The sequence below is a fragment of the Camelina sativa genome, chromosome 11 (genome assembly GCF_000633955.1).
Source record: "Camelina sativa cultivar DH55 chromosome 11, Cs, whole genome shotgun sequence".
Classification (NCBI taxonomy): Eukaryota; Viridiplantae; Streptophyta; class Magnoliopsida; order Brassicales; family Brassicaceae; genus Camelina; species Camelina sativa.
Window position 1 is genome coordinate 27,046,692 of NC_025695.1, and position 28,000 is coordinate 27,074,691.

At 34.2% G+C, this 28,000-nt stretch overlaps 4 protein-coding genes and 1 long non-coding RNA gene across 13 annotated transcripts; 3 read left to right on the plus strand and 2 right to left on the minus strand.

Moving 5' to 3' along the window:
- Window positions 2,412-2,965, minus strand: LOC104724358 (60S acidic ribosomal protein P2-5-like). The gene has a single exon (XM_010442817.1). The coding sequence runs from the start codon at window positions 2,915-2,917 to the stop codon at window positions 2,573-2,575; it is 345 nt and encodes a 114-aa protein (XP_010441119.1). The 5' UTR covers window positions 2,918-2,965; the 3' UTR covers window positions 2,412-2,572.
- LOC104728384 (agamous-like MADS-box protein AGL75) lies at window positions 12,765-13,445 on the plus strand. The gene has a single exon (XM_010447368.1). The coding sequence runs from the start codon at window positions 12,765-12,767 to the stop codon at window positions 13,443-13,445; it is 681 nt and encodes a 226-aa protein (XP_010445670.1).
- On the minus strand, window positions 14,273-16,465 carry LOC104724359. 6 transcript variants are annotated; one of them, XR_757641.2, is made up of 3 exons: window positions 16,282-16,465; window positions 14,990-15,082; window positions 14,273-14,894 (listed from the first exon to the last, which is right to left on the minus strand). It is a non-coding gene; the product is annotated as an uncharacterized LOC104724359 (long non-coding RNA). The 6 variants fall into 6 exon arrangements; XR_757639.2 differs by having other exon boundaries at window positions 14,990-15,547; XR_757638.2 differs by having other exon boundaries at window positions 15,333-16,465.
- On the plus strand, window positions 17,117-27,969 carry LOC104728385 (nucleolin-like). 2 transcript variants are annotated; one of them, XM_019232866.1, is made up of 23 exons: window positions 17,117-17,238; window positions 17,334-17,452; window positions 17,537-17,660; window positions 17,772-17,848; window positions 18,021-18,119; window positions 18,207-18,295; window positions 18,404-18,427; window positions 18,518-18,587; window positions 18,785-18,834; window positions 18,914-19,022; window positions 19,139-19,227; window positions 19,340-19,363; window positions 19,466-19,556; window positions 19,718-19,785; window positions 19,856-19,973; window positions 20,085-20,173; window positions 20,277-20,300; window positions 26,618-26,705; window positions 26,825-26,892; window positions 26,972-27,089; window positions 27,231-27,304; window positions 27,403-27,426; window positions 27,531-27,969. In XM_019232866.1, the coding sequence occupies exons 3-23, from the start codon at window positions 17,639-17,641 to the stop codon at window positions 27,709-27,711; spliced, it is 1,596 nt and encodes a 531-aa protein (XP_019088411.1). In that variant the 5' UTR covers window positions 17,117-17,238; window positions 17,334-17,452; window positions 17,537-17,638; the 3' UTR covers window positions 27,712-27,969. The 2 variants fall into 2 exon arrangements, with proteins under 2 accessions (XP_019088411.1, XP_019088412.1); XM_019232867.1 differs by having other exon boundaries at window positions 17,395-17,452.
- Window positions 23,426-25,360, plus strand: LOC109127671 (nucleolin 2-like). 3 transcript variants are annotated; one of them, XR_002034225.1, is made up of 9 exons: window positions 23,426-23,565; window positions 23,694-23,770; window positions 23,924-23,991; window positions 24,082-24,199; window positions 24,315-24,403; window positions 24,514-24,537; window positions 24,600-24,738; window positions 25,039-25,156; window positions 25,279-25,360. XR_002034225.1 is itself a non-coding variant. In XM_019232868.1 (8 exons), the coding sequence occupies exons 1-8, from the start codon at window positions 23,520-23,522 to the stop codon at window positions 24,956-24,958; spliced, it is 615 nt and encodes a 204-aa protein (XP_019088413.1). In that variant the 5' UTR covers window positions 23,426-23,519; the 3' UTR covers window positions 24,959-25,017. The 3 variants fall into 3 exon arrangements, 1 of the variants encoding a protein (XP_019088413.1); XR_002034226.1 differs by having other exon boundaries at window positions 24,651-24,738; XM_019232868.1 differs by lacking the exons at window positions 25,039-25,156; window positions 25,279-25,360 and adding an exon at window positions 24,905-25,017.

Genomic DNA, 28,000 nt, shown 5'->3' on the forward strand with positions numbered 1-28,000 from the left:
TAATTTTTTAAAAGGTATAATTGTCAAGCGATCAAATCCGTCTATGTCTGATTGGAACGTTTAAATTTTTTTGACCTGAAAAAACCCCATTCCTCGTAATTCATATGAGTAAATAGTATGTCCGCATATGTTCTGCTTGAATTCTTGTTCCCAAAATTCTTATCCCGTATTTTATCATACATGAATATACCAACACAAAATTCTCATAACCTGATTACTATGGAACTAATTTGAAAGATTTCCTTAAATATAATAAATTTGTTGTTTAATCTTGTTTTTTTTTTCTTAATATGTAAATTGGGTCAGTTTGGCTACATGGATATTTGATATGATTTTTTTTTAACCCTTAAGTGTATTTTCCAATTAATAGTATAGATTTCTTTCAATTATTGAATGAAATATTCCTTAGTTATACTAATGACAATTTAATATAAATAATATAGTAAGAAAAGGGCAAATAATAAAATAGGATATAAAGCGTGAGTATTTTATATAGGAGATACCAGAAGATATTTTATTAAGGAGAATTCTATTAATTTGGATATTATTAATTTTTTTAAGTAATATATGTGCATGTAATTGTTGGAGAAAAAAAATTACAAAATTGGTTCGTGAGGGGAAAGACTATAATTGGTCATTAGATCTCTTATATAATTGGTCTTAGTTATGGTATTATGTCACTGGATTTTATAAATTTTAATTGGTCATTAGATCCCTATATATCTCAGCTATTGGTATAATATTATTACTTGTTTTCATTTTTACTTGAGTGGGTTTTCTAAATTTTAAGATTTCTGTAAAAACACTATAACTACATATTTATATATAATGTTTAACTACATAGTTATCCAAATTAAAGTATATATTCATGTCATTTTAATTGGTGATCATATGTTTTTTTGGGTAAATATAGTTATTGTTTTTAGCAAAAGAATAAACATTGAACCAGTTTCAAATAATCTTCGATTCTTTCACCATCAGAGCTTTATAAAATTATTAGAAAGATAACATCCCCTTTATAGTTATAGTGTTTATGAAGATATACTTTTAAATATATATTTTTTACATCTCATAATATAATTATATTATTATATTACAATACATAGTGAAATTAATTTAATTTAAAAATATGTAGGAGATAATATTTATCAATTTTTGAATAATATTTACCAATTTTAAAATTTATAGGAGCAACATATTATGTATATAAATAACTGAATAGTAGTGGCAGTTGACAATATATATATATATAGCAGTGGTAATTTCATGTAATTTTATAGAATACTAAGGGTGAACAATAAATTGGGTATGAAACTTTTTGGCGACGACACGTCGGTTTTTTTCTCCAGAATGTTTCTCTTCTCTCATGCTAAAAACTTTTTTCCGAGAGAATATAAAATTTCTGAAAAGAAAACTGAGATGAGACAATACCTAAATGACAATGACTTGTAATCACCTTTTTTTTTTTTTTTGCTATGGTGGCTCATGATGAAAGAAGAGTTTTTTACTTTAGATTGGCTTATACAAGAAAGGAATCATATATTTCAACTGAAAATGCAATTATTCGATCAAAGATTTTGTAGAAAGAGTATGGGATATTCAAAGGAATAAACTGGATTTGACCGATTGAGAAACATTAGAAACAAACAGTGCCAAAAACTTTCAGAATGTACCACACCTAGATAAACAATGGAAAAAGGTCATGATATAAAACAAAATTTGATCACGGATTTGATTTCTAGTCGAAAGAATGAAGAAATTGGAGTGAAGAACATCAGATTTTAATTCAGAAACAACCTATGACATTTTATTCACAGAAAATTAAATCTTCAACACCAGCAAAGTCCACAAGTACATGGAAAATGTTACTATTCAATCCAATAAAACATGGGAGGTTTTTAGAGTATGTTCACTAGAATAAAATGGATTGAGGTACCATATCCATACCTAAGAAACAACAAGAGAAGTTTATACATTCTAACAAAGTCAAGTCTTTCACACTGTCAAAACATCAAGTAACCCATGGAAAATGACATTGTTCAATACAAAATGCGATCTTTGATTTATGATTGTCACTCATTACGACTTCTAGTGATAAGCATAGATGTTCAAAGGTAGAATTTGGATTGAAGAACATCAGAAACAAAATGTTTAAACGCACACTACACAAAGGAAATATCCATACTCTATATGAAAAATGTCAACAATCAATATAAAATTCGATCGTAAGTAAACTCATATCAGTCACTGCACATATACATTTTAAAGAATGAATGATAAAAAAGAAGTTGGAGAAATTGGACACTGCAAAACCCTTATAGAATACTAACTCAATGGAAAAAAATATTTTTGAGATCTAGACTAGGGCATCCACTGTAAAATGCATAAACGTTCAAAAGAGCAAAACAATCTCATCAGAAACAAAAATAGTTTATTCGCACCAAACTCAAGTAACCAAAGACGATAATAATCAATGGAAACCACACAAATCCAGAAACCCTAATTAAGAAAAAGACAACACGATAAGATAATACGGCAGATCGAAACATTCTACCATCATCACAAGCTACGATCAATCGAAGAGACTCATCATTCCACCGTCGTCTTCTGATTCCTCTTTCTCCTCTTCCTTCTTCTTACTCTCAGCCGCAGCAGGCTCAGCAGCAGGAGCAGCACCACCGCCTCCTCCGGAAGCAACCGCAACGGCAGGACCACCGGAAGATAGAGCCGCCATCTTCTCTCGTCCAACAGCGATAAGCTCAGTCACATCGCGATCTTTGGTAAGAGAGAAGAACAGATCTATCTTCTCTTGGTCGATCTCTGCACCAACAGATTCGAAGATCTTCTTCAGATCAGCGACGGATGGATTCTCATTTCCGCCGAGTTTGGCAAGGAGGTACGCCGCAATAACCTTCATAGTCTCCTCTCTCTCTTTTTTTTGCCCCTGAAAAAAAATGAAAGAAGCAAATCGACTGCGGTTAGGGTTTTCGTAAAAAATTGGCTATTTAAAGGGGAGATTAGGGTTTTTGTGCACGTACCAAAGAAAAAGTCACGTGGGCTACACGAAACCTTTCTAAATTTGTTAATGGGCCTGTTATATGATAAAAACTAGCCCATGTATACTATTCCGCAGTCCTATGAGATTTTATGGTTTGTTCGATTAAGGTTACGCTATAAGAATAATTGGTGGTTATAGCCGTTCAGGTTATATACATTATTGTTATAAATAAGTGTTTAATTCTGTGGTGAATATAATAAATAAATAGAGAGAAATTTATATCCGCAGAAGGATCGGGATATTGAATAAAAGATATTGAATAAAAGAGAGACAAGAGAGAGATTCTACTTCTTCTGTAATTGAAGTTTTGTAAATTGTATTCGTATGTTACAACGATCGAATTCGATCGTTTATATAAAGGTAAAAAAGTAAGTTACTATGTATGCATAATGACGATGGGCTCCACAGAAAATAATAAACAACGAATGATTTTAACCATGAGGTTTTTGTGTTGCCTCTTTTATTGACTTTCACAACACTCCCCCTTGAAGACCAATGTCACTATGTCCCTTGCGTAATATCTTTTGTTGCCTCGTTAAAAACCTTTCTAGGAAAACCCAATAGGAAAAACCTTAGTAAGGTAAAAAGAGTACAACCTCGCAAGCTCCCCCTCGACTGATCAGGATCTCATCTTACAAGTCTTGTTGACGATGCATTCCAATGTTATGGACATGTTTCCTGAACATAGTCGTGGGTAATGACTTTGTGAAGAGATCTGTAGAATTCTCGGATGATCGAACATATCTTACTTCAATGTCTTTAATCTTCACGAGTTCTTGGGTGTATGAAAAGAACTTTGGAGGGATATGTTTGGTTCTATCACTTTTGATATACCCTTCCTTTGTTTGAGCAACACATGCAGCATTGTCTTCATATAAGATAGTTGGCTCTGTATTCTGATGAATTCCGCTACTTGATTTAATGTGTCGACTTATCGATCTTAGCCACACACATTCTCTACTTGCTTTATGAAGTGCGATAATTTCAGCATGATTCGAAGAAGTAGCTACGAGTGTCTGCTTTTGAGAACGCCATGATATAGCAGTACCTCCAATCGTGAACACGTATCCTGTTTGTGAACGAGCTTTGTGTGGATCTGATAGATATCCTGCATCTACAAAACCAATCATTTTACCATTTAAATTGTTAGGATAAAATAATCCTAAATCAATAGTCCCTTGAAGATAACGAAAGACATGTTTAATCCCGTTCCAATGTCTTCCTGTTGGGGACGAACTAAATCTAGCCAAAAGATTAATTGAAAAGGAAATATCAGGTCGAGTGCAATTTGCAAGATACATAAGGGCTCCAATTGCACTTAGATACCGTACTTCAGGACCAAGTATCTCTTTATTTTCATCAGGTGGTCGAAAAAGGTCACTTTCAACATTTAATGATCTAACAACCATTGGAGTACTAAGAGGAGTTGCCTTATCCATATTAAAGCATTTTAACACTCTTTTAGTGTATGTGGATTGATGCACAAATATACCCTTTTGAGTATGCTCAATTTGTAGACCAAGACAAAACTTTGTCTGTCCGAGATCTTTCATCTCAAATTCCCCTTTCAAATAGTTTGTTGCTTTCTGTATTTCATGTTGAGTTCTGATTATATTAAGATCATCAACATATACCGCGATTATCACAAATCCGATGTTTGTTTTCTTGATGAAAACACATGGGCATATAGGATCATTCACATATTCTTCTTTTGTTAAATGCTCACTGAGACGATTATACCACATACGTCCAGACTGCTTTAACCCATATAATGATTTTTGCAACTTTATTGCACATAACTCTTTGGATTTAGCTTTTAATGCTTCTAGCATATTAAATCCATCATGAACTCTCATATAGATATCAATATCTAATGATCCATATAAGTATGTTGTAACGACATCCATGAGACGCATCTCTAGATTTTCGCCAGCTGCTAGACTCATTAGAAATCTAAACGTTATTGCATCCATAATGGGGGAATATGTTTTCTCATAATCAATCCCGGGTCTTTGAGAAAATCCTTGAGCTACAAGGCGAGCCTTATATCTCGTAATTTCATTTTTCTCATTTGTGAGTTCTAACAAATACCCACTTGTATCCAACTGGTCTCACATTTTCAGGTGTGAGTACAATAGGTCCGAATACATTTCGTTTATTAAGCGAGCCAAGTTCGACTTGTATTGCATCTTTCCATTTTGTCCAATCATGTCTCTTTTGACATTCATATACAGACTTTGGTTCTGGATCCTCACTTTCCTCATCTATTTCCCTTGAAACAAGGTAAGAGAAAGTGTCATCAATATCATCGATTTTATTTGGATTCCATATCTTTCCAGTATGAATATAGTTGATAGAAATCTCATGATTTTCTTCAGGCTCATGATGCTCAATACTTTAATTAGACTCATGATTTGTTTCTTCCAAAATGCTTTCTGCTATTTTTGGCATATCATGCTTTTCAGCTTCCTTTCGTTTTCTAGGATTTTTATCCTTATAACCAACTGGTCTATCACGCTTCAAGCGTGTTTTAGACTCTCGTGTATCATCTGCTTTTCCACGTTCTTGTGGTATTTCAATTCTAGCAGGAACATTTGCAGCTGGTATATATGATTTAGTTACCGTTTTGGTATCAGCAAATGCATCAGGAAGTTGATTTGCAATACTCTGCATATGCATGATTCGTCGAACTTCTATTTCAGACTGCTTGGTAGGAGGATCAAGGTGTAGCAAAGATGGTACACACCATTTGATATCTTTTCCTACTTGTTTATTTTCTCCCCCTAGGACCGAGAAAACTTTCTCATCAAAGTGACAATCGGCAAAACGTGCCGTAAAGACATCACCAGTCTGTCGTTCTAGGTATCCTTAGATGGGCTATATTTGGTTCTCGACCAAATACTAACTGCAAAGGGGAATACTTATGATATGCACTTTGTCTTATCCGAATAAGCGTTTCTGCATGCAAGATGGCATGTCCCCATACAGAGATTGGAAGTTTTGATCTCATGATCAATGGTCTTGCAATCAATTGCAGACGTTTAATTAATGATTCCGCCAAACCATTTTGTGTATGAACATGAGCTACAAGATGTTCAACTTCAATTCATGTTACCATGCAATAATCATTAAATGCTTGGGATGTGAATTCACCAGCGTTTTCCAGTCTAACTCTCTTAATAGGATAATCAGATAACTGAGCTCTTAATTTGATAATCTGAGTTAGAAATCTCGCAAATGCCAAATTTCGAGATGACAATAAACAAACATGTGACCATCTGCTCGATGCATCAATCAACACCATATAATAGTGGAATGGTCCACATGGTGGATGTATCGGTCCACATATATCGTCTTGAATTCGTTCAAGGAACTTTGGTGATTCTTTATCAATTTTGGTTGGCGATGGCCTTATGATCAATTTTCCAAGAGAACACGCTTCACATGTTATTTTACTCCCCTGATATATCTCATTAATTTTCAGTGAATGACCATGTGAGCTCTCTATAATTTTTCGCATCATTGTAGTGCCTGGGTGACCAAGACGATCATGCCATAATGTGAAATCTTCTGGATTTCTTTTGATCACAAGATACTATTCTATTGCATCTATATAAGTATGATGCAAACCAGAAGGAAGTTCTGGAAATTTTTCCAACACATGCATTTTTCCAGATTTATTAGAAGTCATATACATACACTTCTTTCCATTCTCAGTGGCAGACTGAGTTTCATATCCTTGAAGGTATATGTCTTTGAAACTCAACAAATTCGTTTTAGAATTCGAAGAATATAAGGCATTCTTTATGGAAAACTTTGTTCCATTAGGCAATACAAAGTTAGCCTTGCCACTTCCTTCAATCAAGTCTGTAGGACTGGATATTGTATTGACAATAACTTTTGTTGGTTTTAACTCAGAGAAAAATCTCTTATGTCTCAGAATAGTGTGTGTTGTTCCACTATCTGGTATACAAATTTCTTTGATATTTTTCCTTGTAATTATTTTGTTTGAATCATCATCCATTTCTGTAATAAACATAAACGTTAATAATATAAGTAAATTTCATTTATAGAGAAACATATAATGATTATACATTATCTTATTTTAAAAAACAACATTATTTTAAAACAACTGAAATACATAATATTTATATAATGGCATTACTGGAGACTACTAGTCTCACTACAAGCATTTCAGTTATCCGCATGAGCGGTCTCTTCGAACTCGTTCACGAAGTCAGATGCATCGAGGTAAGATGTACCCTCAAAATGCTCTGTGAGGTTCACTTCTTTCCCTTTTCCCTTTTGGGACTCTTTGAACAATTTGCAAAGATGTTCGGGGGTTCGACACACATGGGCCCAATGCCCTTTCGATCCACATCTATAACAGATGTTCTCACGCTTCTGTGCGTTACTTCCTTGGGATTCTTTTCCCTTAGGACCTTGTTCAGATCGAACCCATTTATAAGACCTCTTGTTTTGTGGGTGAAAAGATCTTCCACGTCCGCGATTAAATCGACGACCACGACCTCAATAGGTTTGATTTCCTCTCTCAGAGTTTTTCACATCCGTTTCATTCACTTCTAGAAATGCCTTTGTTCCCGTCGGACGAGAGTTGTGGTTTTTGAGGAGAAGTTCATTATTTTTCTCTGCCAATATGAGAGTCACAATTAACTCAGAAAATCTCTTGTATCCGCAATTTCGATACATCTCTTGGAGAACTCGATGTTCTTAATGAAAAGTGAGGTAAGTCTTCTCGAGCATCTCAGCTTCGGTAATTGGCTTACCACAATATTTTAATTGTGATACAATCCTCAGCATAGAGGAATTATAATCCTCCACTTTTTCAAAGTCCTGGAATCTCTAATTTTTCCAATCTTCTAATGCATGAGGGAGAGTTATTTCTCTCTGGTTGTCAAACCGTGCTTTTAAAGCTTGCCACAGCTCTGCTGGGTCTTTTATGTGTGCATAGTCATGCGTCACATTTTCATCGAGATGTTTTCTCAGGAATATTATTGTCTTGGCCTTATCTTTGGAAGGCGACATATTTTCCAATTTTATGGTCTCCTACAATTCTTGCGACTTTAAATAGAGTTCCACATCTGTCGTCCATGCTATGTAGTTTGCTCCAGTAAGTTTGAGAGCTGGAAGCTTAAGCTTCTCAATGTTTGCCATTAGTTATCTAAACACAAAAGCGAATAAATATTATTAGTAATATAATTTTATTTATTTTAGAATGCACCATTTATATTAATAATGCAAACGATTACAAAGAACACAAATGCATAGAAAAGTAAACCAATGTTAATGGTAAATTCTTCGTGAGTAAATTCTCCAACGAAGAGACCATAAATACAAGTGATAATTGCAATTAAACAAATAATTAAAAACAAGCTAATCATTTTCCAAAATGCAAACTTAAACAACTTTCTTTAGAAAATTTTATGAGGGGTGATGCGGTTTTAGATGAATGAAAGAGTGAAAATATGAGTGTATTTATAGATTAAAAATTACTGTTCATAGCCGTTTGAAAAGTGTAATATTTTTGAAATTTTTTTCTTTGTGACCGTTGGTAAAAAGTATTAAGCATAAAATAAATCATATATTGAACGATCAATCAATTAAAATTTAGCAATTTCAGATATATGTTAATATACAGGTGGTTAAGCCTCCTTATATATTAACCATAATGTAAATATAATTTAACGGCAATATTATGGTGATAGAGTCATCCATATGATAACAGTAAATAAATTATGGTAACGAAGTCATCCACATTATCGGCGGCTGAGCCGTCCATTATTATGGTGCGTGAAGCAGCCACTACAATAATTACTTATAGGGACGGAATACCTCCCACTATAGTAATAAATAAATAATGGTGTTTTGAACAACCACTGAAAAATATTTTTTTTAACGAGGCGACATACCGCCGATAGAATAACATATAGAGTATAATGACATATATATTAGAAATATATAATTATAACCCACCATAGAGTGATCGTGCTGATAACGTGTTATAAATAAGTGTTTGATTTTGTGGTGAATATAATAAATAAATAGAGAGAAATTTATACCTGTAGAAAGATCGGGATAATGAATAAAAGAGAGACAAGAAAGAGATTCTACTTTTTTTGTAATTGAAGTTTTGTAAATTGTATTCGTATGTTGCAGCGATCGAATTCGATCATTTATACAGAGGTAAAAAATTAAGTTATTATATGTGCATAGTGATAATGGGTTCATAGAAAATAATAAAGAACGAATGATTTTAAGTTATATAGAGGTTTTTGTGTTGCCTCTTTTATTGACTTTCACAACAACTATAACAAAATTGGAATCAATTGTGTAGTAGTTATGTTTGTTTTGATTCTAGTTTCGATGTTTTTCAGTTTGGCATTGCTATTTTTGGTTTATATGTTCATTCTTTCTTAACCGGTTTAGGTTAGCCAACAAACTCTGACTATGATTATAGTGTTATATTGTACACTATAAGAAAATTGGAATCAATAGTGTAATAATTATGCTTGCTTCGATTCTTATTTCGACATTTTTTTTGCAATTTGGCATTGATACTTTTGTTTTATATGTTCATTCTTTCTTAACCGGTTTAGGTTAGCCAACAAACTCTGACTAGTGACTATGATAATATTTTCTTTTGGAATGAAAACCAAGAATTTAATCGGTTATGTTCATAGCAATATATATATATATATATATATATATAACTAGAATTTGTACCTATGCATGCGCGGGATTTTAATTTAAAATATTTCTTATTAATAGAAATTATTGATCTCAAATATAATCATTCCAACTTTTGAGTATAAATATATATATATATATATATAACTTACTTTACTCAGTGATATACAACATATATATATATTTAAGATAATATTTCTTTATTATATCTATTTGCGATCTTAAGTGGGATTTTAGTTAAATTTTTTATCAATAAGAATCATTGAATATGAATATAATTTGAAGATAAAAAGATAAAACTATATAAATGTCATACTTATTTTACTAATCTATATAACATATATTGTCTAGTGTCGCAATAATATTGTTGACAATCTTCTGACATTTTATCTTTAAAAGAGTTCATTCCATATTCATATCGCATGAAAACATAATTTTAAAAGTTCTAATGTCAATGTCGATCTTTAACCTAATTATGACTTACCTATAGAGATTATTTAAACATATCGATATCCTACATTGAATATACAAAGTTTCATGAACAGTTTTACTGCTATGTCGCTACAATGCGGTTGTCCAAATGCATCATCTACCCTAATAGAATTTCAGACTAAGTCAAGAATGCTTAAATGACGAAACATTTAAACCCCACAATGAATATCTATAAACTAATCCAAGCTACATATTTTTCTAAAATTTCATATGTTATTTGCAGATGTTAATTTTGTGATGCAACCTCAACTTCTTCTTCTGAAAAAAAAAAATAGTGTACTTTAAATATGTTGGTTTTGCCAATATTTTGGGTTAAAAGTATTTGATAATATATTTATATATATATATATGTTATATTTGTTATATATGTTTTATATCATGTTATAAAATTGTAGCTACAAATAATATACCGTATGAGATATGCTACACAAATCACATGCCACTTTTTGTAATGGCTTGCATATCATTTTTTTCTATATTTCCTCACCATTGATTTTATTTTTTTAGATAGATTATTTTTTCAAAATTTATTTTCATAGTTTTCCAAAAAAAAGTGTGCCCCTTACAATGTATTTGTTTTGAATCAAAACTTTTAAGTTAAATTAATTTAAGTAATTAATCTTTTTTTCTTATAAGTAAAATTTAATAATAAATCTTTATGGTATATGTTTCTTAGAAACTAATGTTTCACTTTAATTTTATTTTCATGTTTAGATTTTTATAAATACAATGACACAACTTGTTTTTTTACTCCACCATGCATTAAAATCTTACTTCCATTCTAAAACTCATTAATCCATTCTAAATTTTGGAATATAATCATTTCTTGGTTATAATTTTAATAATAACATTATTACTAAAACAAATTTATAGTATTATTTTTACTATTATAAAATTTTCATTTAATTTACTTAATTTATTTTTGGATAGTTATTATTTTTATTATTTACTACAAAATTATATTATTGCATTTAATTTACTTAATTTATTTTTAGATAGTTATTATTTTTATTATTTACTACAAAATTATATTATTGTTTATACTATTTTAAAATTTATTTAATTTTAATTAATTCGTTTATTATTTAATTATTATTATTATTAATTATAATTAATATATATGTAATGAATTAATATTAAAAATAATTTTTTTTATACGAAAAAAAATAAAATTGATTAGGTGGATGCTGATGTGGAGGAAGGAGAAGTGAGCAAAGTTAACTTTATATATATAGATTGGTGTGCTTTCTTTATACTCCTAGTTTAGTGTAAATCCACAAGTCTCCTTGAAGAGTTTATAGGGAGGAAACAACTACGAAGCAAGTTTGACTTATACGTCCATGTGACCAAAACAAGTCGAGATGTAATGATAAGAAGGAGTACTCTGCAAAAAGGACGAGGCCAACATGGTTATTTATTTTATCTCTATTCTCTTATCTTCGTTGAGTGTATTGTTGTAATTTTTTTTCAATCTTAGTTTATTGATGGTAGTAACAGCTTTTACATTACATGATGGATGATACAAATCTGTCATTTAGCCATATCGGAATAGTCAAAGAAAGAGATAAGCCATTGATGTTTATGTTAGAAATGATTGCTAATGCTAAATCTCATGATCACAAGGGTTTGTGAAGATCATATGTGGAAGAATATATTGCAAATGAACTTTAAGATGCTGCAGAGGTTAAGGTTAACGTACATAAGCAAAAAATAGATATTTCTAGCTATGGTTGTTCTTACCGTGTGAGTTTGAATTATAGAACTTGTAGTTTTAGGAAGTGGGAGATCAGAAGAATCCCTTGTGAGCATGCATATGGTGTTATCATTAAGTTGAACTCACCTGGTTGAACTTAGAGCTGAGGATTATGTCTGTCACTAACTTCGTACAACTCAGTGGAAGCAGAGAAATTCACACACCAATTTTTTGTGTGCTTTGGTTATAGAGAGTTTCATACTTTTCTTTCATTTTACACCTAACAAAAACTTGTTTCTTACCATTTAACAGTTTATTTTTATTTGATAGAAAAAACCATTTAACAAATTCTCTCTACATATTTTAAAATTATATTCCTGTTTTAAGTACTTGTTGTAAACTTCTCTAACGTCATTTAATTATCAAGTCAGAGCGGTTTACAGGATCATCATAATATAATAGGTAAAGTTATTAGGAAATATGGACAATTTTTCCCTTTTAATTATATATGATTCTCATTAATGAAGAAAGAGAGTGTGAAAAAAATAAGTAAATATTGCCTTTTTCTATTAACCCTTAACGGCTAATTACGCAATATATATGCCAAGATATGGAAATCAGAACTAAAAAGCGAGAGAGTGAAATAACAAAAAAAAAAAACGTATTGATTCTAACCCTAGCTAGTTATCAATAATTCTATAAATATATCTCTAACTCACAAAGTTTCTCTCTCACTTTCTTCATACGTCTTCTTCATCATCATCTTTTTTTGTTTTCACGAAAGCCAAAAGTTTGTCTCCGCAATCGACAAAGATGAGATCTTTACCTTCTTCCTCTTCTTCTTCTTCTTACCCACTCGTCGCTTTGAGCAATAGACTTGAAACCGTGTTTAGGAAAGCAGAACAGCTTTCGGTTCTGTGTCAAATTGATGTCTGTGTCATCTATTACGGACCTAAAGGAGACCTAAAAACGTTTCCAAACGAGAAAGAGAAAGTGAGAAACATGGCTATGAGGTACAGTCGGCTAAACGATTCCTTGAGAAGCAAAAAACGGGTTAGTCTCTCTGAGTTCCTCAAGGACAAGGGTTTGGAGAATCCGAACAAGAGGAGGAAGACGACGACGAGTCCGAAGAAGAATTATGTGGATGTATTGAAGTATCCAATCTCTGATCACTACTCTCCCGACCAAATCCCCCAATTGATTCAGTCCTTGCAACTCAATCTCTCTACATTCCAACAAAGGCTTCGATTTCTTGTTTCGCAAGAGAAACACAAACAACTACTCGATCATCATCATCAGAGTTTCGTACCATCGACATCATCATCCTCTCTCACGACCCCATCTTTGAACCCTAGCCAGCAGTTCTCGCTATTTGTGTATAACCATGGAGACAATACTCTCTCTCAGATCCCAGTCTCTGCATCAAATCTCAATCAGGATTTCTCAGCGTTACTTCAAGAATCTCAGTTGAAGAATGGACACAACATGTCTTAATTTGCAAGAAAACCTTTTTATGTATTTTTTGTTTAGGAACATCTCTTTTTGTTTAGCTGTAACAATCGTATGTCTTGTTGTTGTATCTTAATTCAACCAATCTTGTCTATTATTTTCGAAATCATACACATTGTTTAGTCCTTTCTTGTTAAAACCTGTGATGCCTAATGAAGTTTTCATACATGTTTTACTTTATTTATATGGGATTTTGCATAACGCATGACTAAGTATCTAACACCATCCTCTGTTTTCAACTCTGTTTCAGTATAGTGATCAACTTATGTTTACATAATCTACTAATAGTAACAATAACATATACAACTTATGCTGACTACTAGCTACTGTTTGCAAGCTTATTACGAGTGACTCTTTATACTGCTATTATGCCACATGATTCGTTCCCTTCCATTATGTCTGCAGCAGCTTCCCACTCCCTTTGACCTCTCTATCTCTTGATGAATAAAAAGTTACCAAATTACACCCATCAAAGAGGGAGTTATAAACAAGATTGTGTATGCTTTCTGCGTTTATGAACAAGATTGTGTATGCTTTTTCTTAACTGTGGCTAGCTTAAAAATTTATCCTCAAGATTGTTTCTGCAGTTGGTATTATGGTATTGTTTCTGCACGTTGTTCTTCTGTAAAATACTTAGAATTGTGTATGCAGTTTGTTTTGCAACCTTATAGCTCAATCCTTTTATGGATAAATTAATTTGCAGACGTCGTAAGTGATTGAAGAAAATCGAGCTGTTTAACTATCTTGACACTTCATCATGTGTGGCTAAGCTCTGAGTCCTGCACAATGGCTTTCCTCTGTTTTTAACTCTGTTTCAGTGATTCTCTGTGCTGAAAATTAATAATCAACGTACTGTATACATTTATAATCTACTAAAAGTAACACTATTTGCAACTAGCAAGCTTCACACTCATATTATCATCAAAGAAACAAAACAGATGAAAGGGAAATGGTAAAAGTGACTCTTCATACTGCTATTATGTCTCGTCTTCGGATGATTCGTTCCCTTCCATTATGTCTGCTGCAGGTTCCCACTCCCCTTGATCTCTATCTCCTGATGGTTACTTGGAAGCTTGGTTGACTCGTTTGTGTTCACTTGTATAGGACACTGAGATACATATGGTTTCAGCTGTTAAATCCAATATATATATATTCATTCATCAGTAGAGCAGCTAAATCACATAACAAGCATAACGTAATTAAAGTATGCATTCCCATTTCAGGTTCCTAACACAAAAACTTACAACGAACCAATATATTAATCAGGATCACAAACCCCCCTAAGGAGCTTCGACCAATACGACTTGAAAGAAGATTTCTCAAAGATTGTTTTCCTGTTCAGTTACGAAGTAAGCAACATACTATCGGCTATTTACGAAGTGAGATGAGGGACTACGTAATTTGGCAATTTATCTGGCTGCACAGCGTATCCTCCTGCATAACACCATGTCACAAAACTTAGAGAAAGATAAAACGAACTCTAGAAAACAGATGCAAAAAGCTGCATATTATTCTATTGGTTAAGATACCATATTCTTTACGTGGAAAGCTAACAACTTAAACGCAATCATCGCAATCATCACAATTATAAATCGAGAAAGATTGAGCTCCGATCAGTCAAGCTACACACCATGTCACAAAATTAGAGAAAGGTAAAAATCAAGTGTAGAAACAAATGCGAATGATGATCAATACTTTGCCAAAATGGAGTTAAAGTTGTTAGCTTTCCACCTAAAGAATCTAGTATCTAAAGCCAGCCATGTAAAAATCCTGAAACTTAGTTGATAACAAATTTGACTAAAGTTGCATATATATGAAGTCTTATCGATATTCAGAAAAGATCAATGAGATTCACTAAAAATCCAGCCTCACCTTCTCGTTAGTTCTATAGCATGCATCAAGTTTCAAGCTTTGTTTTTTTTTTTTTTTAACCATTTGACTGATTTAAAGGCACAGAGTTTTCTAATCAAAGAGAGGCAGAAGGAACATAGTTGATCAAGACCATAATTCCAAGAAATGCCGCAGATTATGTTGTGATCTCCGAATGCTAGTAGATAACAGGTATACAAGATCACATATCATAAAACCTGAGTAGACAAAAACCTAAACTTAGTCTTACTCCTTGTGAGTGGATAACTTTATTAGCTTAACCGGCTAACTTAAACCAAATCTAGCCAAAACTATGCGACATCAGATGAACATCAAACCCTAAACTTAGTCATATCCCTGGATAACTTCATCAGCTTAAACGACTTCTACGGCTAATTTCAAGATAAAGCTTCAAATTACACACAGTGATTAAACAACTCAGAGTCATCTAACCAAATATACTTGACACTCCGATAAAAATCAAACATTGGAAAGCTTCATCAGCAACTTCAAATATGGCACAGTAATTAGACCTGTGAGATCAAACTCATCTCGCAAGAAACACATTGAGCTCAGACGAGAACCAAACCTAAACTTAGATTTAAAGGTACTAACATATCATATCTAGGTAACTATTTAAAAGCTAATGCTCCTCCAAAACGTCTTCAGATACTAAAAAGTTTGAAACTTTAACCTGAACTCTCTGTAGTTGTAGAAAGAATCACGGCTAATTTCATCAGAAAGCTTCAAATTTCACAGTGATTTAAACCAAACCAGAGTAATCTAGCCAAACGTATCTGACCTCAAATGAAAATAAAAACTTAAACTTAGTCTAATTCCTTGTCAGTTTGATAACTCTAATAGCTTAACCGGCTATCTTTAAGAGAAATCTTCAAATTTGATACGAAACCAAATCTAGCCAAAACTATGCGACATCAGATAAAAATCAAACCTTTAACTTATTCGTATCCCTGGATAACTAAGTTAAGGTTTAATAGATCATCGCATTGACATTAAGGTCCGGACCTTCTTCTCCCGCTCTTCCCTTTTTGCTTGAAGAGGAATCGAATCAGAAGATGGATGAGGATGTAGAAAAAAAAAGAAGAAGAATCAGAATGAGAAAACGAATCGAATCACAAAAAGGAAACCGTAAGATAAGAGATATATAAACTTTTTTTCCTTTTTTATCTAATTTTTTTCCTTTTTTTATTTTTATTTTTAATTTAATTATCAATGGTAGTAATCTAACTCTTGGAAAAACACTCTAACCTATTTTCGTTAAATTTTTATATTTAAAATAAACTAAAAGATGTAAATTAGATTCATCATTCTAAAAATCTTTTGTTAAAAAAATGAATGCTAGAAATAATTTAAAAATATATATAAATCATTGAAATTGAAATTTTAGTTGATTTTGTGTCATGACAAAAAAAAATGAAAACAGTTCAAATATGCAAATATATATAGATTTCAAAAAATATGAATATTTCAATCAACACAATTTTACAGTGAATAGTTGTAACTTTTCATAAGTAACCGTTTTAATGATCCATCATAACTTTTTTGGAAATATCCAAAAGGTACGATTAAAAATACACTACTGTTGGGTCGTATTTATTCGGATTGTTATTATTATATTGATTAGTTATGATTGTTCAATTTGGCTTGGTTATTTGCGGTTTATATGTTCATTCATTCTTAACCGGTTTAGATTAGCCAACAAGAGAATTAATTAATCGGTTTCAGTTCGGTTTATGTATTGATTCCTTTCTTCTCACAATCTCTCACACCACTCGACGACGACAGTCGAGAACAAGCCTAAAGGTCTCACCTTTTTCCCACCAAAGTCTTCAAATTTGGCGTCGGTCGGAATTCGCAGAGTCTCTCTATCATCTTTTCCCCGTCATGGGTTAGTCACGCTCTATATTCAAAACCCCCAAATCGCCTCTTATTTTGTTTGACCTTGGGAGATCGAATCGTCTCACTTGAGTTTAATTTTTGTAGAATTTTTTTGAACATGAGGATGTTCCCTAATGAAACCACTGGTAATGCACTAATGCTGCAGAGACGAAAGCAGAAGAGGAAGACGAAGAATGAAGATGCTGGTGATGGTGGTTGATCAGGTACCAGTAAAAGCCCTACCCAGCCCAAATCAGATCAATGTTTTTTATATTATATAAATAATATGTACCTTCTTCCTTGTCTAGGGTTTATTTTAGTTAGACATTGCTTGCTCTCAACGGGACTCTTCCTGGAATATACACATCATCAATCAAGCCGCTCTCTATAGCTCTTTTCATCTTCTCTCTATGGCCACAGCTAATTTGTTGGGTTTGTTTGTTTTTGGTTTGGCTCTTCTTATCTAATGTTTTTTATACACACTTGCTTGGTTGTTGAAGAGGTCTTTTTTTTTTTCTTTTTTGCTGCTCTTCTTTCATTCAGGTAAGCGAAACCCTGAAAATGATTTAGAGACCAAACAACACATCCACAAGAAACACAAGGAAACACCCGACGAGAAGGTAAACCTAAGCACCTTGTTTGTTTGATATATATATATATATATATATATATATATATTGTACAAGCTTATGTTCAATTAAGCATCTTGTTCTTAAAATCTTTCTGATGAGGCTACGACTTCCTTTTCCTCTTTGCTAAACAACACACTTGGCCCTGTTCTGTTCAATTCAGGAATCTGCCGTAACAGCAAAGACGCTCTCTGTAACCCGCAGGTGTATTCATTTGTGCTATGGCCATGTTGAGTTTGCTTCTGCTAACGAAGCAAAGAAGGTAAAAGAGTGTGGTTTATAGTAATGATGAAGAAAGTTAATTTAACTAGTCACTACGATTGCTCATTAAATCTTTTTTACCCTGTAGGCGCTGGAAAAGAAGAATGATGAATATTTGCTTGGTAATCAGATAAAACTTTTTGCCGTTAAAAAAACTCCAAAGCGTCCACTACCCAAGTAAATTGATTTTCAATGTTATGGACATTTGTTTCTGTAACTTATTGCTAGAGTTTTGATACTGAAATATCACACAAGACTAACACTTTTTATTTTTGTGAATTGTAGGTATTGCATAGAACACAAGCTTTGGTAAGGGATTTAACTATTTACCTCTTGAGTTTGTTATCTAGAGCACGCACCTTGGCCCTTGGGTGAAGTTTTTTAAATAAAACATTTCAGCTACAAAGACTACCTTGGACGAGAAAGCCTTCCTATAGAAGAAGATGAGACACCTCCCGATTTTGTTGAGGTACATGTTCTTTAGTATCTTCAAAATAGGCTGCCAGTTTCAGAAGATACTCTCATCGATTAATAACACAACTGGTACTAAGGATGACTTCTTTTGTTGATGAATCTTCAGCTGAGGCCCTTTTTTGCTGTTAATGCAAATTTTTAAGTCTATTTCTCTATAAGAGTTGTGCTAACACACTTGGCTGTTAAATTCAGGAAGTACTCTTTGTTGCCAATCTCCCTCCCCAAACTAAAATCTCAGATATGTAAGTGGCACATTAATTTTCCACTTTCCTTCTTGGAGCAAGTTTTCCATTACTGATATTTTATCCTCCACTTTTACAGCCAAGACTTCTTCGAAGGAGTTGTTAGTGTTCGACTTATTATAAACCACGAGGGTAAGCATGTGGGTTATGGCTTTGTTGACTTTGCTTCTGCTTACCAAGCAAAGAAGGTGAGAGTAGTTTTCTAGTATTGATGACAAGTGTTTAAGTAGTCATTTGAAAAAGTATGAAAAATATACAAGTAGTAATTTGAAAGTACAATTGCTGATTGAATCTTTTACTGTAGGCGCTGGAAAAGAAGAATGGTGAATATTTGCATGATCACAAGATTTTTCTTGAAGTGGCTAAGACAACTCCAGACCCTCCACAACCCAAGTAAATTGATTCTCCATGTCATGGATATTTGTTTCTGTAACACTGGTTGTGACTTATTGCCAAAGTTTTGATACCATTACAGAAGACTAACGCTATTACTTTTGGTAATTAGGTACAACCTTGCAGAGAAGCTTTAGTAAGGGATTAATTATTTGCATTTTGAGTTTTGCTATTAAGAGCACATTGGTTGTAGTTTTTGGTATATATGGAGAGATCACAAGGGTTTTTGATGTTTCAGTTACGAAGACTGCCTTCGACGACAAAACCTTCTGATAGAAGAAGATGGGACAGCAGTGGAAGGACTTGATAAAACTCCCAATTTTGTTGAGGTACCTCTTTTTATTATCTTCAAAATATGTTAGGCTCAGACATTTAATAACAGAACTGTTGCCACCAAGTCTAAAGATGACTTATTCTGGGTACTTTTTGTTGTTATGCAGTTTAAGTATCCTTTCTCCTTCTTGCTAACACACTTGGCTTTTAAATTCAGGCAGTTGCTGTCAGAAACAAGACGCTATTTGTTTCTAGTCTCTCTCACGAAGCTGAAATTTCACATATGTAAGTAATTTCCTCCTTCGTTCTTGGAGCTAGTTTGTCATGATTAATATTTTATCCTCCATTTTTACAGCATCGATTTCTTCAAAGATGTTGGAGAAGTTGTTCATGTTCGACTAATTGTAGACTACACAGGCAAGCATGTGGACGATGGCTTTGTTGAGTTTGCTTCTGCTAACGAAGCAGAGAAGGTGAGACTGTGAGAGTAGTTTAGTGTTTTACAAACTTATGATGGAAAATATACACTTCAGTTATTTGAAAATATACACTTCAGTTATATGATTAAATCTCTTATGCTGTAGGCACTGGAAACGAAGAACGGTGAATATTTGCACGATCATAAGATTTTTCTTGATGTGGCTAAGAAAGCTCCATATCCTCCACGACCAGAGTAAATTGATTTTCCATGTTATGGAGATTTGTTTCTGTAAACATTGGTTGTGAGTTTTAATGTTATCATAGAAGATTAACACTATTATTTTTGTTAATTGTAGGTATTGCATAGATCACAAGGTTTGGTAAGGGATTCAACTATTTGTATCTTGAGTTTTTTTTGGTGAAGTACATTGGAGAGATGACAGGAGGTTTTTGATATTTCCAGGTCGAAGGTAGAAAGCTTTCTGATAGTAGAAGAAGAAGAGGAAGAGGAAGAGGAAGAGGAAGAGGAAGAGGAAGAGAAAGAGAAAGAGAAAGAGAAAGAGGAAGAGGAAGAAGAAGAAGAAGAGGAAGAGAACGAGGAAGAGGAAGGGGAAGAGGAAGAAGAAGAAGATGATGATGATTTGGAGACCAAAACGAAAGAGGAGGTACCTATGATTGGCGGATTCTGCAGTAAGAAGACTATCTTTATTTACAATGACTGATAGACTAAGATGATTTGGAGACCAAATTAAATTATTAAATATGAAGAGACAAGACTACCTACTATGGTGTTTGATTATTTTCTAACATATTCATGCATTTTTTCTTTCTTTTTTTAATATGCATTATTTAATGAACTATTTAAAGGGGGTTTTAGGGATTATAAATCTAGGGGGTATGGGGTCTTATTTGGGCATCCCGGAAAGCCTAGGGGGAGCTAAGACGCAAATATTTTCTTATGTTCAGGATCGCTTACAGTTACGGGCCAGTAGTTGGCCGGCTCGTCTCCTCTCAAAAGGAGGCAAGGAGGTAATGATTAAGTCGGTGGCCACGGCAGTTCCTACCTTTGTGATGTCGTACTTTCGGTTACCCAGGACGATTACGAGGAAGTTAACTAGTGCGATTTCCAACTATTGGTGGAGCTCATCTGACCAATCGCGGGGTTTACATTGGGTGGCTTGGGATAAACTATGTCAGGATAAAAATGAGGGAGGATTGGGTTTTCGCGGTTTGGATGATTTTAACACCGCTCTGCTGGCCAAGCAGCTGTGGCGTTTGATCTCCGTTCCGGACTCGCTTTTTGCACGGGTTTTCAAAGGCCGGTATTATAGGCATTCGGATCCTTTGGATCCAATTAAATCTTACTCACCATCCTATGGATAGAGAAGTACTATTTCTGCTCGCTCTCTGGTTAACAAAGGACTTATTAAACGGATAGGATCTAGGGCCTCCATTTCTGTATGGAATGATCCGTGGATCCCTGCCCAATCCCCGAGACCAGCTATAGGCACAGGGTTGTTGTCTGACCCTCTGCTTTCCGTTCAAAACCTCATTGACAGGAATTCTAATTCTTGGGACATGACTCTTCTTTCGGCTACTTTTATACCGGAAGATGTTGCTTTGATTTCTGCCTTACCGTTGCGGTTACCCGATAAACCGGATTCGTTAGGTTGGCATTTTACAAAGTCAGGAAACTATACGGTTAAGTCAGGGTACCATCTCCTTCGGTCTTACACCGCGGTTTCGGCTGCTCCGTCGGTGGTTGCGCCGAACTATGTACCTCTTCAGGCTTTTGTGTGGAAAATCCGGTGCCCGCCAAAACTTCGTCATTTTATGTGGCAAGTGATTTCTGGTTGTGTGCCAGTTACAGCTAACTTACGGAAACGTGGAATAAATTGTGATTTAGGGTGTGGTCTTTGTGGATATGAGGAAGAGACGATAAATCATACTCTTTTTGAGTGCCCGCCAGCCAGACAGGTCTGGGCTCTATCACAGTTTCCGACGGTACAGGGTGCTTTCCTGTCGGAATCGATTTTCACAAATATGGACTTTCTTTTTTGGCGTTTCAAGGACGTTCCTTTGCAGGATAGATTCCCATGGATTTTGTGTTATATTTGGAAAGCACGTAATGATAAACTTTTTAGCAACTTGGATTCCAACCCAGTAGCAATACTGCGGTTAGCGGAGGATGAGGCTAACGCCTGGTCTCTGGCTCAGACAGAGGTTGTAGGACAAGAGGTTGATCACCCTTTTTTGGGTATATCTTCTGATGGAGGCATCAGAGTTCCAAGGTTTTCTCGGCCAACCTCGAGCTTTCTATGCTTTGTGGATGGTTGATGGAAAGCGACGGACCAGTTTGCCGGTAGAGGATGGTTTTGTGTTTCACCCAGGGGGGATGAAACCACTATGGGAGCATCTAATCTTCGTCGAAGTCTCTCCCCTCTTCATGCGGAGATCGAGGCCCTTATCTGGGCAATGCGATGTATGATTGGAGCAAACAATCAATGTGTCGTTTTTCTCACTGATTGCTCTGACCTGGTGAAGATGGTGTCTTCGCCTTCTGAGTGGCCAACCTTCATACCTTATTTGGAGGACATACAAGCGGATAGAGAGGAGTTTACTTCATTTTCTTTAGTCTATGTCTCTCGAACTCAGAATGGTAAAGCGGATAATTTGGCTCGACGTGTTCGTTCAGTTCCTTATTTAGTTACCTTTGTTAACAATTTTCCTTCGCATTGGCTTGTTTGAGTTAATATTGTAAGCTGTTGTAAAAAAAAAAAAATAATTTTTCTTACCTCTTTCTCTTCTTAAATAAATTTTTGTAATTCATTTGAAAAAGAAACGTAAAAGCCCAGCCCAAACCAGATTACTCTTTTATAAAAAGTATAAAAAGATATAGTTTTTTTATAGGGTTATTTATTTGAGAAGGAATTAGTTATATCTCCTGTTCCAAAAATCAGTCAAATCGGCCGATTATACGGCGTGGAATCGCTAGGCACCAAGTAGCCGTCGCGATTACACCCAAATAGGGAAGAAAATCGGAAAAAAAAAAATTTTGATTTGATTTTCTACTTAAATATAGTGTTGAGTGTGAAGATCTACTATTTGTATATCATATGATTCATATCTAATTGAATATAAGATAAAATGGGTAGAAACTGAGATTAAAAAAAATTGTGGGTGTAGATTAGGGTTTGACAGCAGCGGGATCGGATGGAGAAGACGACCAGAGAAATTACCGTTTTGCCCTTGGTAATAAAAAGGGCAAAAAATGGACAAAAAGACACCAAGAAGAGTTGAACTCGCAAGCTTAACCATTCACAGAGAGCCTTAAACCGCTTGAACTATCAAATATTTTTATAATACCAATAAACAATATATATAACCCTAAAACTTAAATATTTTATTTATTTATTATATATAATAATAGAAAATCCTAAAACTAGTCGCCGATTAATACCCGATTTAAATCCGATTTCCCGATTAATCGATAGACCCTCCCTCACCGCCCGACTAACGCCTAGCAATTTTAAAAACAGAGGTTATATCTCACTGCTCCAGGCTCCCAACTCTTGCCAGAAAATAAATCGGCGGTCTCCATGGCCAGTTCTAGCAAGAAATCGGCCGTGAAATTTAACTTATTGGGTTTGTTTTCTGGTGGCTCTGAGCTCTTTATCTAATGTTTTATTATACTTGGCTGAAGAAGAAGAAGAAGAAGAAGAAGAAGAAGAGGTTGTTGATTTTGGTTTTCGCTGCTCTTCTTTTTCATTCAGGTAAGCGAAACCCTGAAGATGATAATTTGGAGACAAAACCGTTTCTCAAAAAACGTAAGGAAACATCCGAGGAGAAGGTAAACCTAAGATCATCTCTGATTCCTCTTCTTCTTTGAGAATGATCATCTCTGTACAATTTTTTTGTTCAGTTACTTTTTGTTGTTCCTTTTCTCTTTATGTCCCAATTAAGTATCTTGTGCCAACACACTTGGCTGTTCTGCTCGATTCAGGAAGCTGCCATAACAAAAAAGACGCTCTTTATGGGCCATCTCTGTCCCCAAACTAAAATATCAGATATGTAAGTAGCAGCTCTGTTTCTGTAGCTCCTTCGATAATCTCCACTTTCGATCAAGACTGATAGTTTTATTTTTTCTCCACCTTTTTACAGCATCGATTTCTTCAAAGATGTTGTACAAGTTGTTCGTGTTAGACTTTTTGTAACCGCCAAGCATACTCATGTGTGTTGTGGCCTTGTTGAGTTTTCTTCTACTAACGAAGCAAAGAAGGTAAGACTTAGTTTATAGTTATGACTTATGATGAATAACAAAAACAAAAAGAAATTATTTAAGTAACTCATTTGAAAAATGGTGAATGCTGATTAAATCTCTTCTTACTGTGTAGGCGGTGGAAAAGAAGAATGGTGAATATTTGCTTGATTATCGCATTCATCTTAAAGTGCATAAAAAAAATCCAAACATTGGACGACCTATGTAAATTGACTTTCCATGTTTTGGAGATTTGTTTTCTTTAACTTATTTGCTAGAGTTGTTTTGATACCATTACACAAGACTTATCACTTTTATTTTGTTGTTAATTGTAGGTTTTGCATAGATCACACGGTTTGGTAAGTCATTTTAACTATTTGCCTCTTGAGTTTGTTATCTATCTAAATCACCTTGGGTGAAGTTTTGGTATGCATGAAGAAGAGATCACTAGGTTTTTAAAAGAAAATTTCAGCTACAAAGACTACCTTCGACCAGAGAGCCTTCCGGTAGAAGATAGTGAGGCAGTGAAAGGACTTGATGAAACTCCCCATTTTGTTGAGGTACATGTTCTTACTTTGATCTTCAAAATATGTCACACTCAGAAGAAAACGCTCCGCGTTTAATAACACAAATGTTGCCACAAAGTCGAAAGATGGCTTATTTTTTTGTTAATGCAAATTTTTTTCTTCTTAGAGTCGTTCTAACACAATTGGCTGTTCAATTCAGGAAGTACTCTTTGTCGCTAATATCTCTCCCCAAACTAAACTATTTCAAATTTAAGTGACACCTTAATTAAATTTCCACCTTTCCTTGTCGGAGCAAGTTTTCCGTTGCTGATATTTTATCCTCCACTTTTACAGCCAAGACTTCTTCCAAGATGTTGGAGAAGTTGTTTGTGTTCGACTTATTGTAAACCACGAGGGTAAGCATGTGGGTTATGGCTTTGTTGACTTTGCTTCTGCTTACGAAGCAAAGAAGGTGCGAGTAGTTTTATAGTAGTAATGATGAAAAGTATTTAAGTGGTCATTTGAGAAGTATGTAATATATATACAAGTTGTTATTTGAAACTACATTTGCTGATTGAATATTTTGTACTGTAGGCGCTGGAAAAGAAGAATGGTGAATATTTGCATGATCATAAGATTTTTCTTGAAGTGGCTACGACAGCTCCACCACGACCCAAGTAAACTGATTTTCCATGTTATGGAGTTATTATTGGTAGAGTTTTTTATACCATTACAGAAGACTAACACTATCATTTTTTGGTAATTAGGTACAACCTTGCAGAGAAGCTTTGGTAAGGGATTAACTATTTGCATTTTGAGTGTTGTTATCAAGAGCACATTGGGGGTAGTTTTTGGTATACATGGAGATGTCACTAGGTTTTTTTATGTTTCAGTTACGAAGACTACCTTCGACAACAAAACCTTCTGATAGAAGATGGGACAGCAGTGGAAGGACTTGATGAAACTCCCCATTTTGTTAAGGTACCTGTTCTTATTATCTTCACAATATGTCAGGCTTAGACATTTAATAACAGAACTGTTGCCACAAAGTCGAAAGTTGTCTTATTCTGGGGAAGAATCTACTTTTTGTTGTTATGCAATTTAAGTCCTTTCTCCTTAGAGTCGTGCTAACATACTTGGATGTTGAATTCAGGCAGTTGCTTTAAGAAAAAAGACGCTCTTTTTTTCCCATTTCTCTCGCAAAGCTAAAATATCACATATGTAAGTAGCATCTTTTATTTTTTTTTCTTTCGTTCTTGGAGAAAGTTTACCATGACTAATAATTTATCCTCCGTTTTTACAGCATCAATTTCTTCAAAGATGTTGGAGAAGTTGTTCATGTTCGACTTACTGTAGACCACACGGGCAAGCATGTGGGCGATGGCTTTGTTGAGTTCGCTTCTGCTAATGAAGCCGAGACGGTGAGAGTAGTTATTGTAGTGATGAAAAGTAGTGTATACTTATGATGAAAATTTTACGATTGCTGATTATTTGAAAGTTGACATGTAACGATAGAAAGCAAAACTCGATGTGGTGAATATAATTTGTAAAGATTATGTATAACTTCACCTTATGTATGAAGTTATTTGAAAGTACGATTGCTGATTTAATATTTTATATACTGTAGGCACTGGAAAAGAAGAATGGTGAATATTTGCACGATCGTAAGATTTTTCTTGATGTGGTTAAAAAAGCCCCATACCCTCTACGACCCAAGTAAATTGATTTTCTGTAACACTGGTTTTAACTTTTGCTAGAATTTTGATGCCGTTACAGAAGACTTACATTATTATTTTTGTGAATTAGGTATTTCATAGATCACAAGGTTTGGTAAGGCATTTAACTATTTGCATCTTGAGTTTGTTATCAAGAGCACATTGGGTGAAGTTTGTGGTATCCATGGAGAGATCACAAAGGTTTTTTGATATTCAAGGTATGAAGACTACCTTCGAAGAGAAAGCCTTCTGATAGAGGAAGATGAGGCAGTGGAAGGACAGGATGAAATTCTCGATTATAATGAGGTACATGTTCTTATTATCTTCAAAATATGTCGAGGTCAGAAGAAATGCTTAGGAGTTTACTAACAGAAGTGTTGCCATAAAGTTGAAGGGTGATTTATTTTTATGCAATTGAAATTCAGGAAGTTGCTACAAGAAGAAAGACGCTCTTTATTGCCAATATCTCTTGCGAAACTAGTATACCAAAGCTGTAAGTAGCACCTTTAATTTCCTCTTTCGTTCTTGAAGCAAGTTTTTCGTGACTAATCTCTTATTCTCCATTTTTACAGCCTCCATTTCTTCAAAAATGTTGGACGAGTTGTTCTTCTTCGACTTATTGTAGACCACAGGGGTGAGGATGTGGGTTGTGGCTTTGTTGAGTTTGTTTCTGCTAACGAAGCAGAGAAGGTTAGAGTAGTTTGTTTATAGTAACGATGAAAAGTATTCAAGTAGTCATTTGAAGATAAAAAAGTAGCATATGCTTATGATGAAAAATATACAAGAAGTTATTTGGCAGTATGAATGCTGATTAAATCGTTTATACTGTAGGCGCTGCGAATAATACATGATAAAGAGTTTTGTCTTGACGTGGCTGAGATAGCTCCATACCCTCTCCGACCCAAGTAAATTGTTTTTTCATATGGAGATTTGTTTTTATAACTTATTGCTATAGCTTGATGTCATTACAGAAGATTAACGCTATATATTTTTTTTTAATTAGGTACAACCTTGCAGAGAAGCTTTGGTAAGGGATTTTAACTATTTGCCTTTTAGGTTTTATAATCTAGGGCACATTGGGTGGCTTATTTGGTATATATGGAGAGTTGACAAGGGTTTTTATCATTCCAGGTCGAAGGTAGAAAGCCTTCTGATAGAAGAAGAAGAAGAAATAGCAGAAGAAATAGAAGAAACAGAAGAAGCAGAAGAAGAAGATGATGATTTGGAGACCAAACCAAATCTGAAGAAACTGGAGGTACCTATGCTGGGAGGACTCTGCGGTAAGAAGGTTATCTTCTCTTATGACGACTGATGGTGATGATTTGGAGACCAAATCGAGTCTGAAAGAAGATTCTGTGGACATATTCTGTGGTAAGTAGATTATCCTCTCATATGACGACAACGACTGATAGAAGACGAGGTGCAATGCAATTTATTTGTATTACTTCGCTTATTCTTTCTTATGTTGTAGTTAAGTTTTTTATTGTCTGAAACCAAGTTAGAATATGCTTAATTATGAATGGTTTGGTGTTAAATCATTATCTGCCTTCACTAGTATTACCTATGTAAGGAGCCGTATACGATTTGAAATGATTTGGTTG

Excerpts from the sequence above, each read along its gene's own strand:
- LOC104728384 (XM_010447368.1), top strand. The coding sequence starts at position 12,765 with ATGAGATCTTTACCTTCTTCCTCTTCTTCTTCTTCTTACCCACTCGTC.
- LOC104724358 (XM_010442817.1), bottom strand. The coding sequence starts at position 2,917 with ATGAAGGTTATTGCGGCGTACCTCCTTGCCAAACTCGGCGGAAATGAG.
- LOC104728385 (XM_019232866.1), top strand. The coding sequence starts at position 17,639 with ATGGCCACAGCTAATTTGTTGG. Across the intron at positions 17,849-18,020 it reads AGGAAACACCCGACGAGAAG|GAATCTGCCGTAACAGCAAA; the intron begins GTAAACCTAAGC and ends TGTTCAATTCAG. Across the intron at positions 19,364-19,465 it reads AACCTTGCAGAGAAGCTTTA|TTACGAAGACTGCCTTCGAC; the intron begins GTAAGGGATTAA and ends TTGATGTTTCAG.
- LOC109127671 (XM_019232868.1), top strand. The coding sequence starts at position 23,520 with ATGGCCAGTTCTAGCAAGAAATCGGCCGTGAAATTTAACTTATTGG. Across the intron at positions 24,200-24,314 it reads CTACTAACGAAGCAAAGAAG|GCGGTGGAAAAGAAGAATGG; the intron begins GTAAGACTTAGT and ends CTTACTGTGTAG. Across the intron at positions 24,404-24,513 it reads CCAAACATTGGACGACCTAT|GTTTTGCATAGATCACACGG; the intron begins GTAAATTGACTT and ends TGTTAATTGTAG.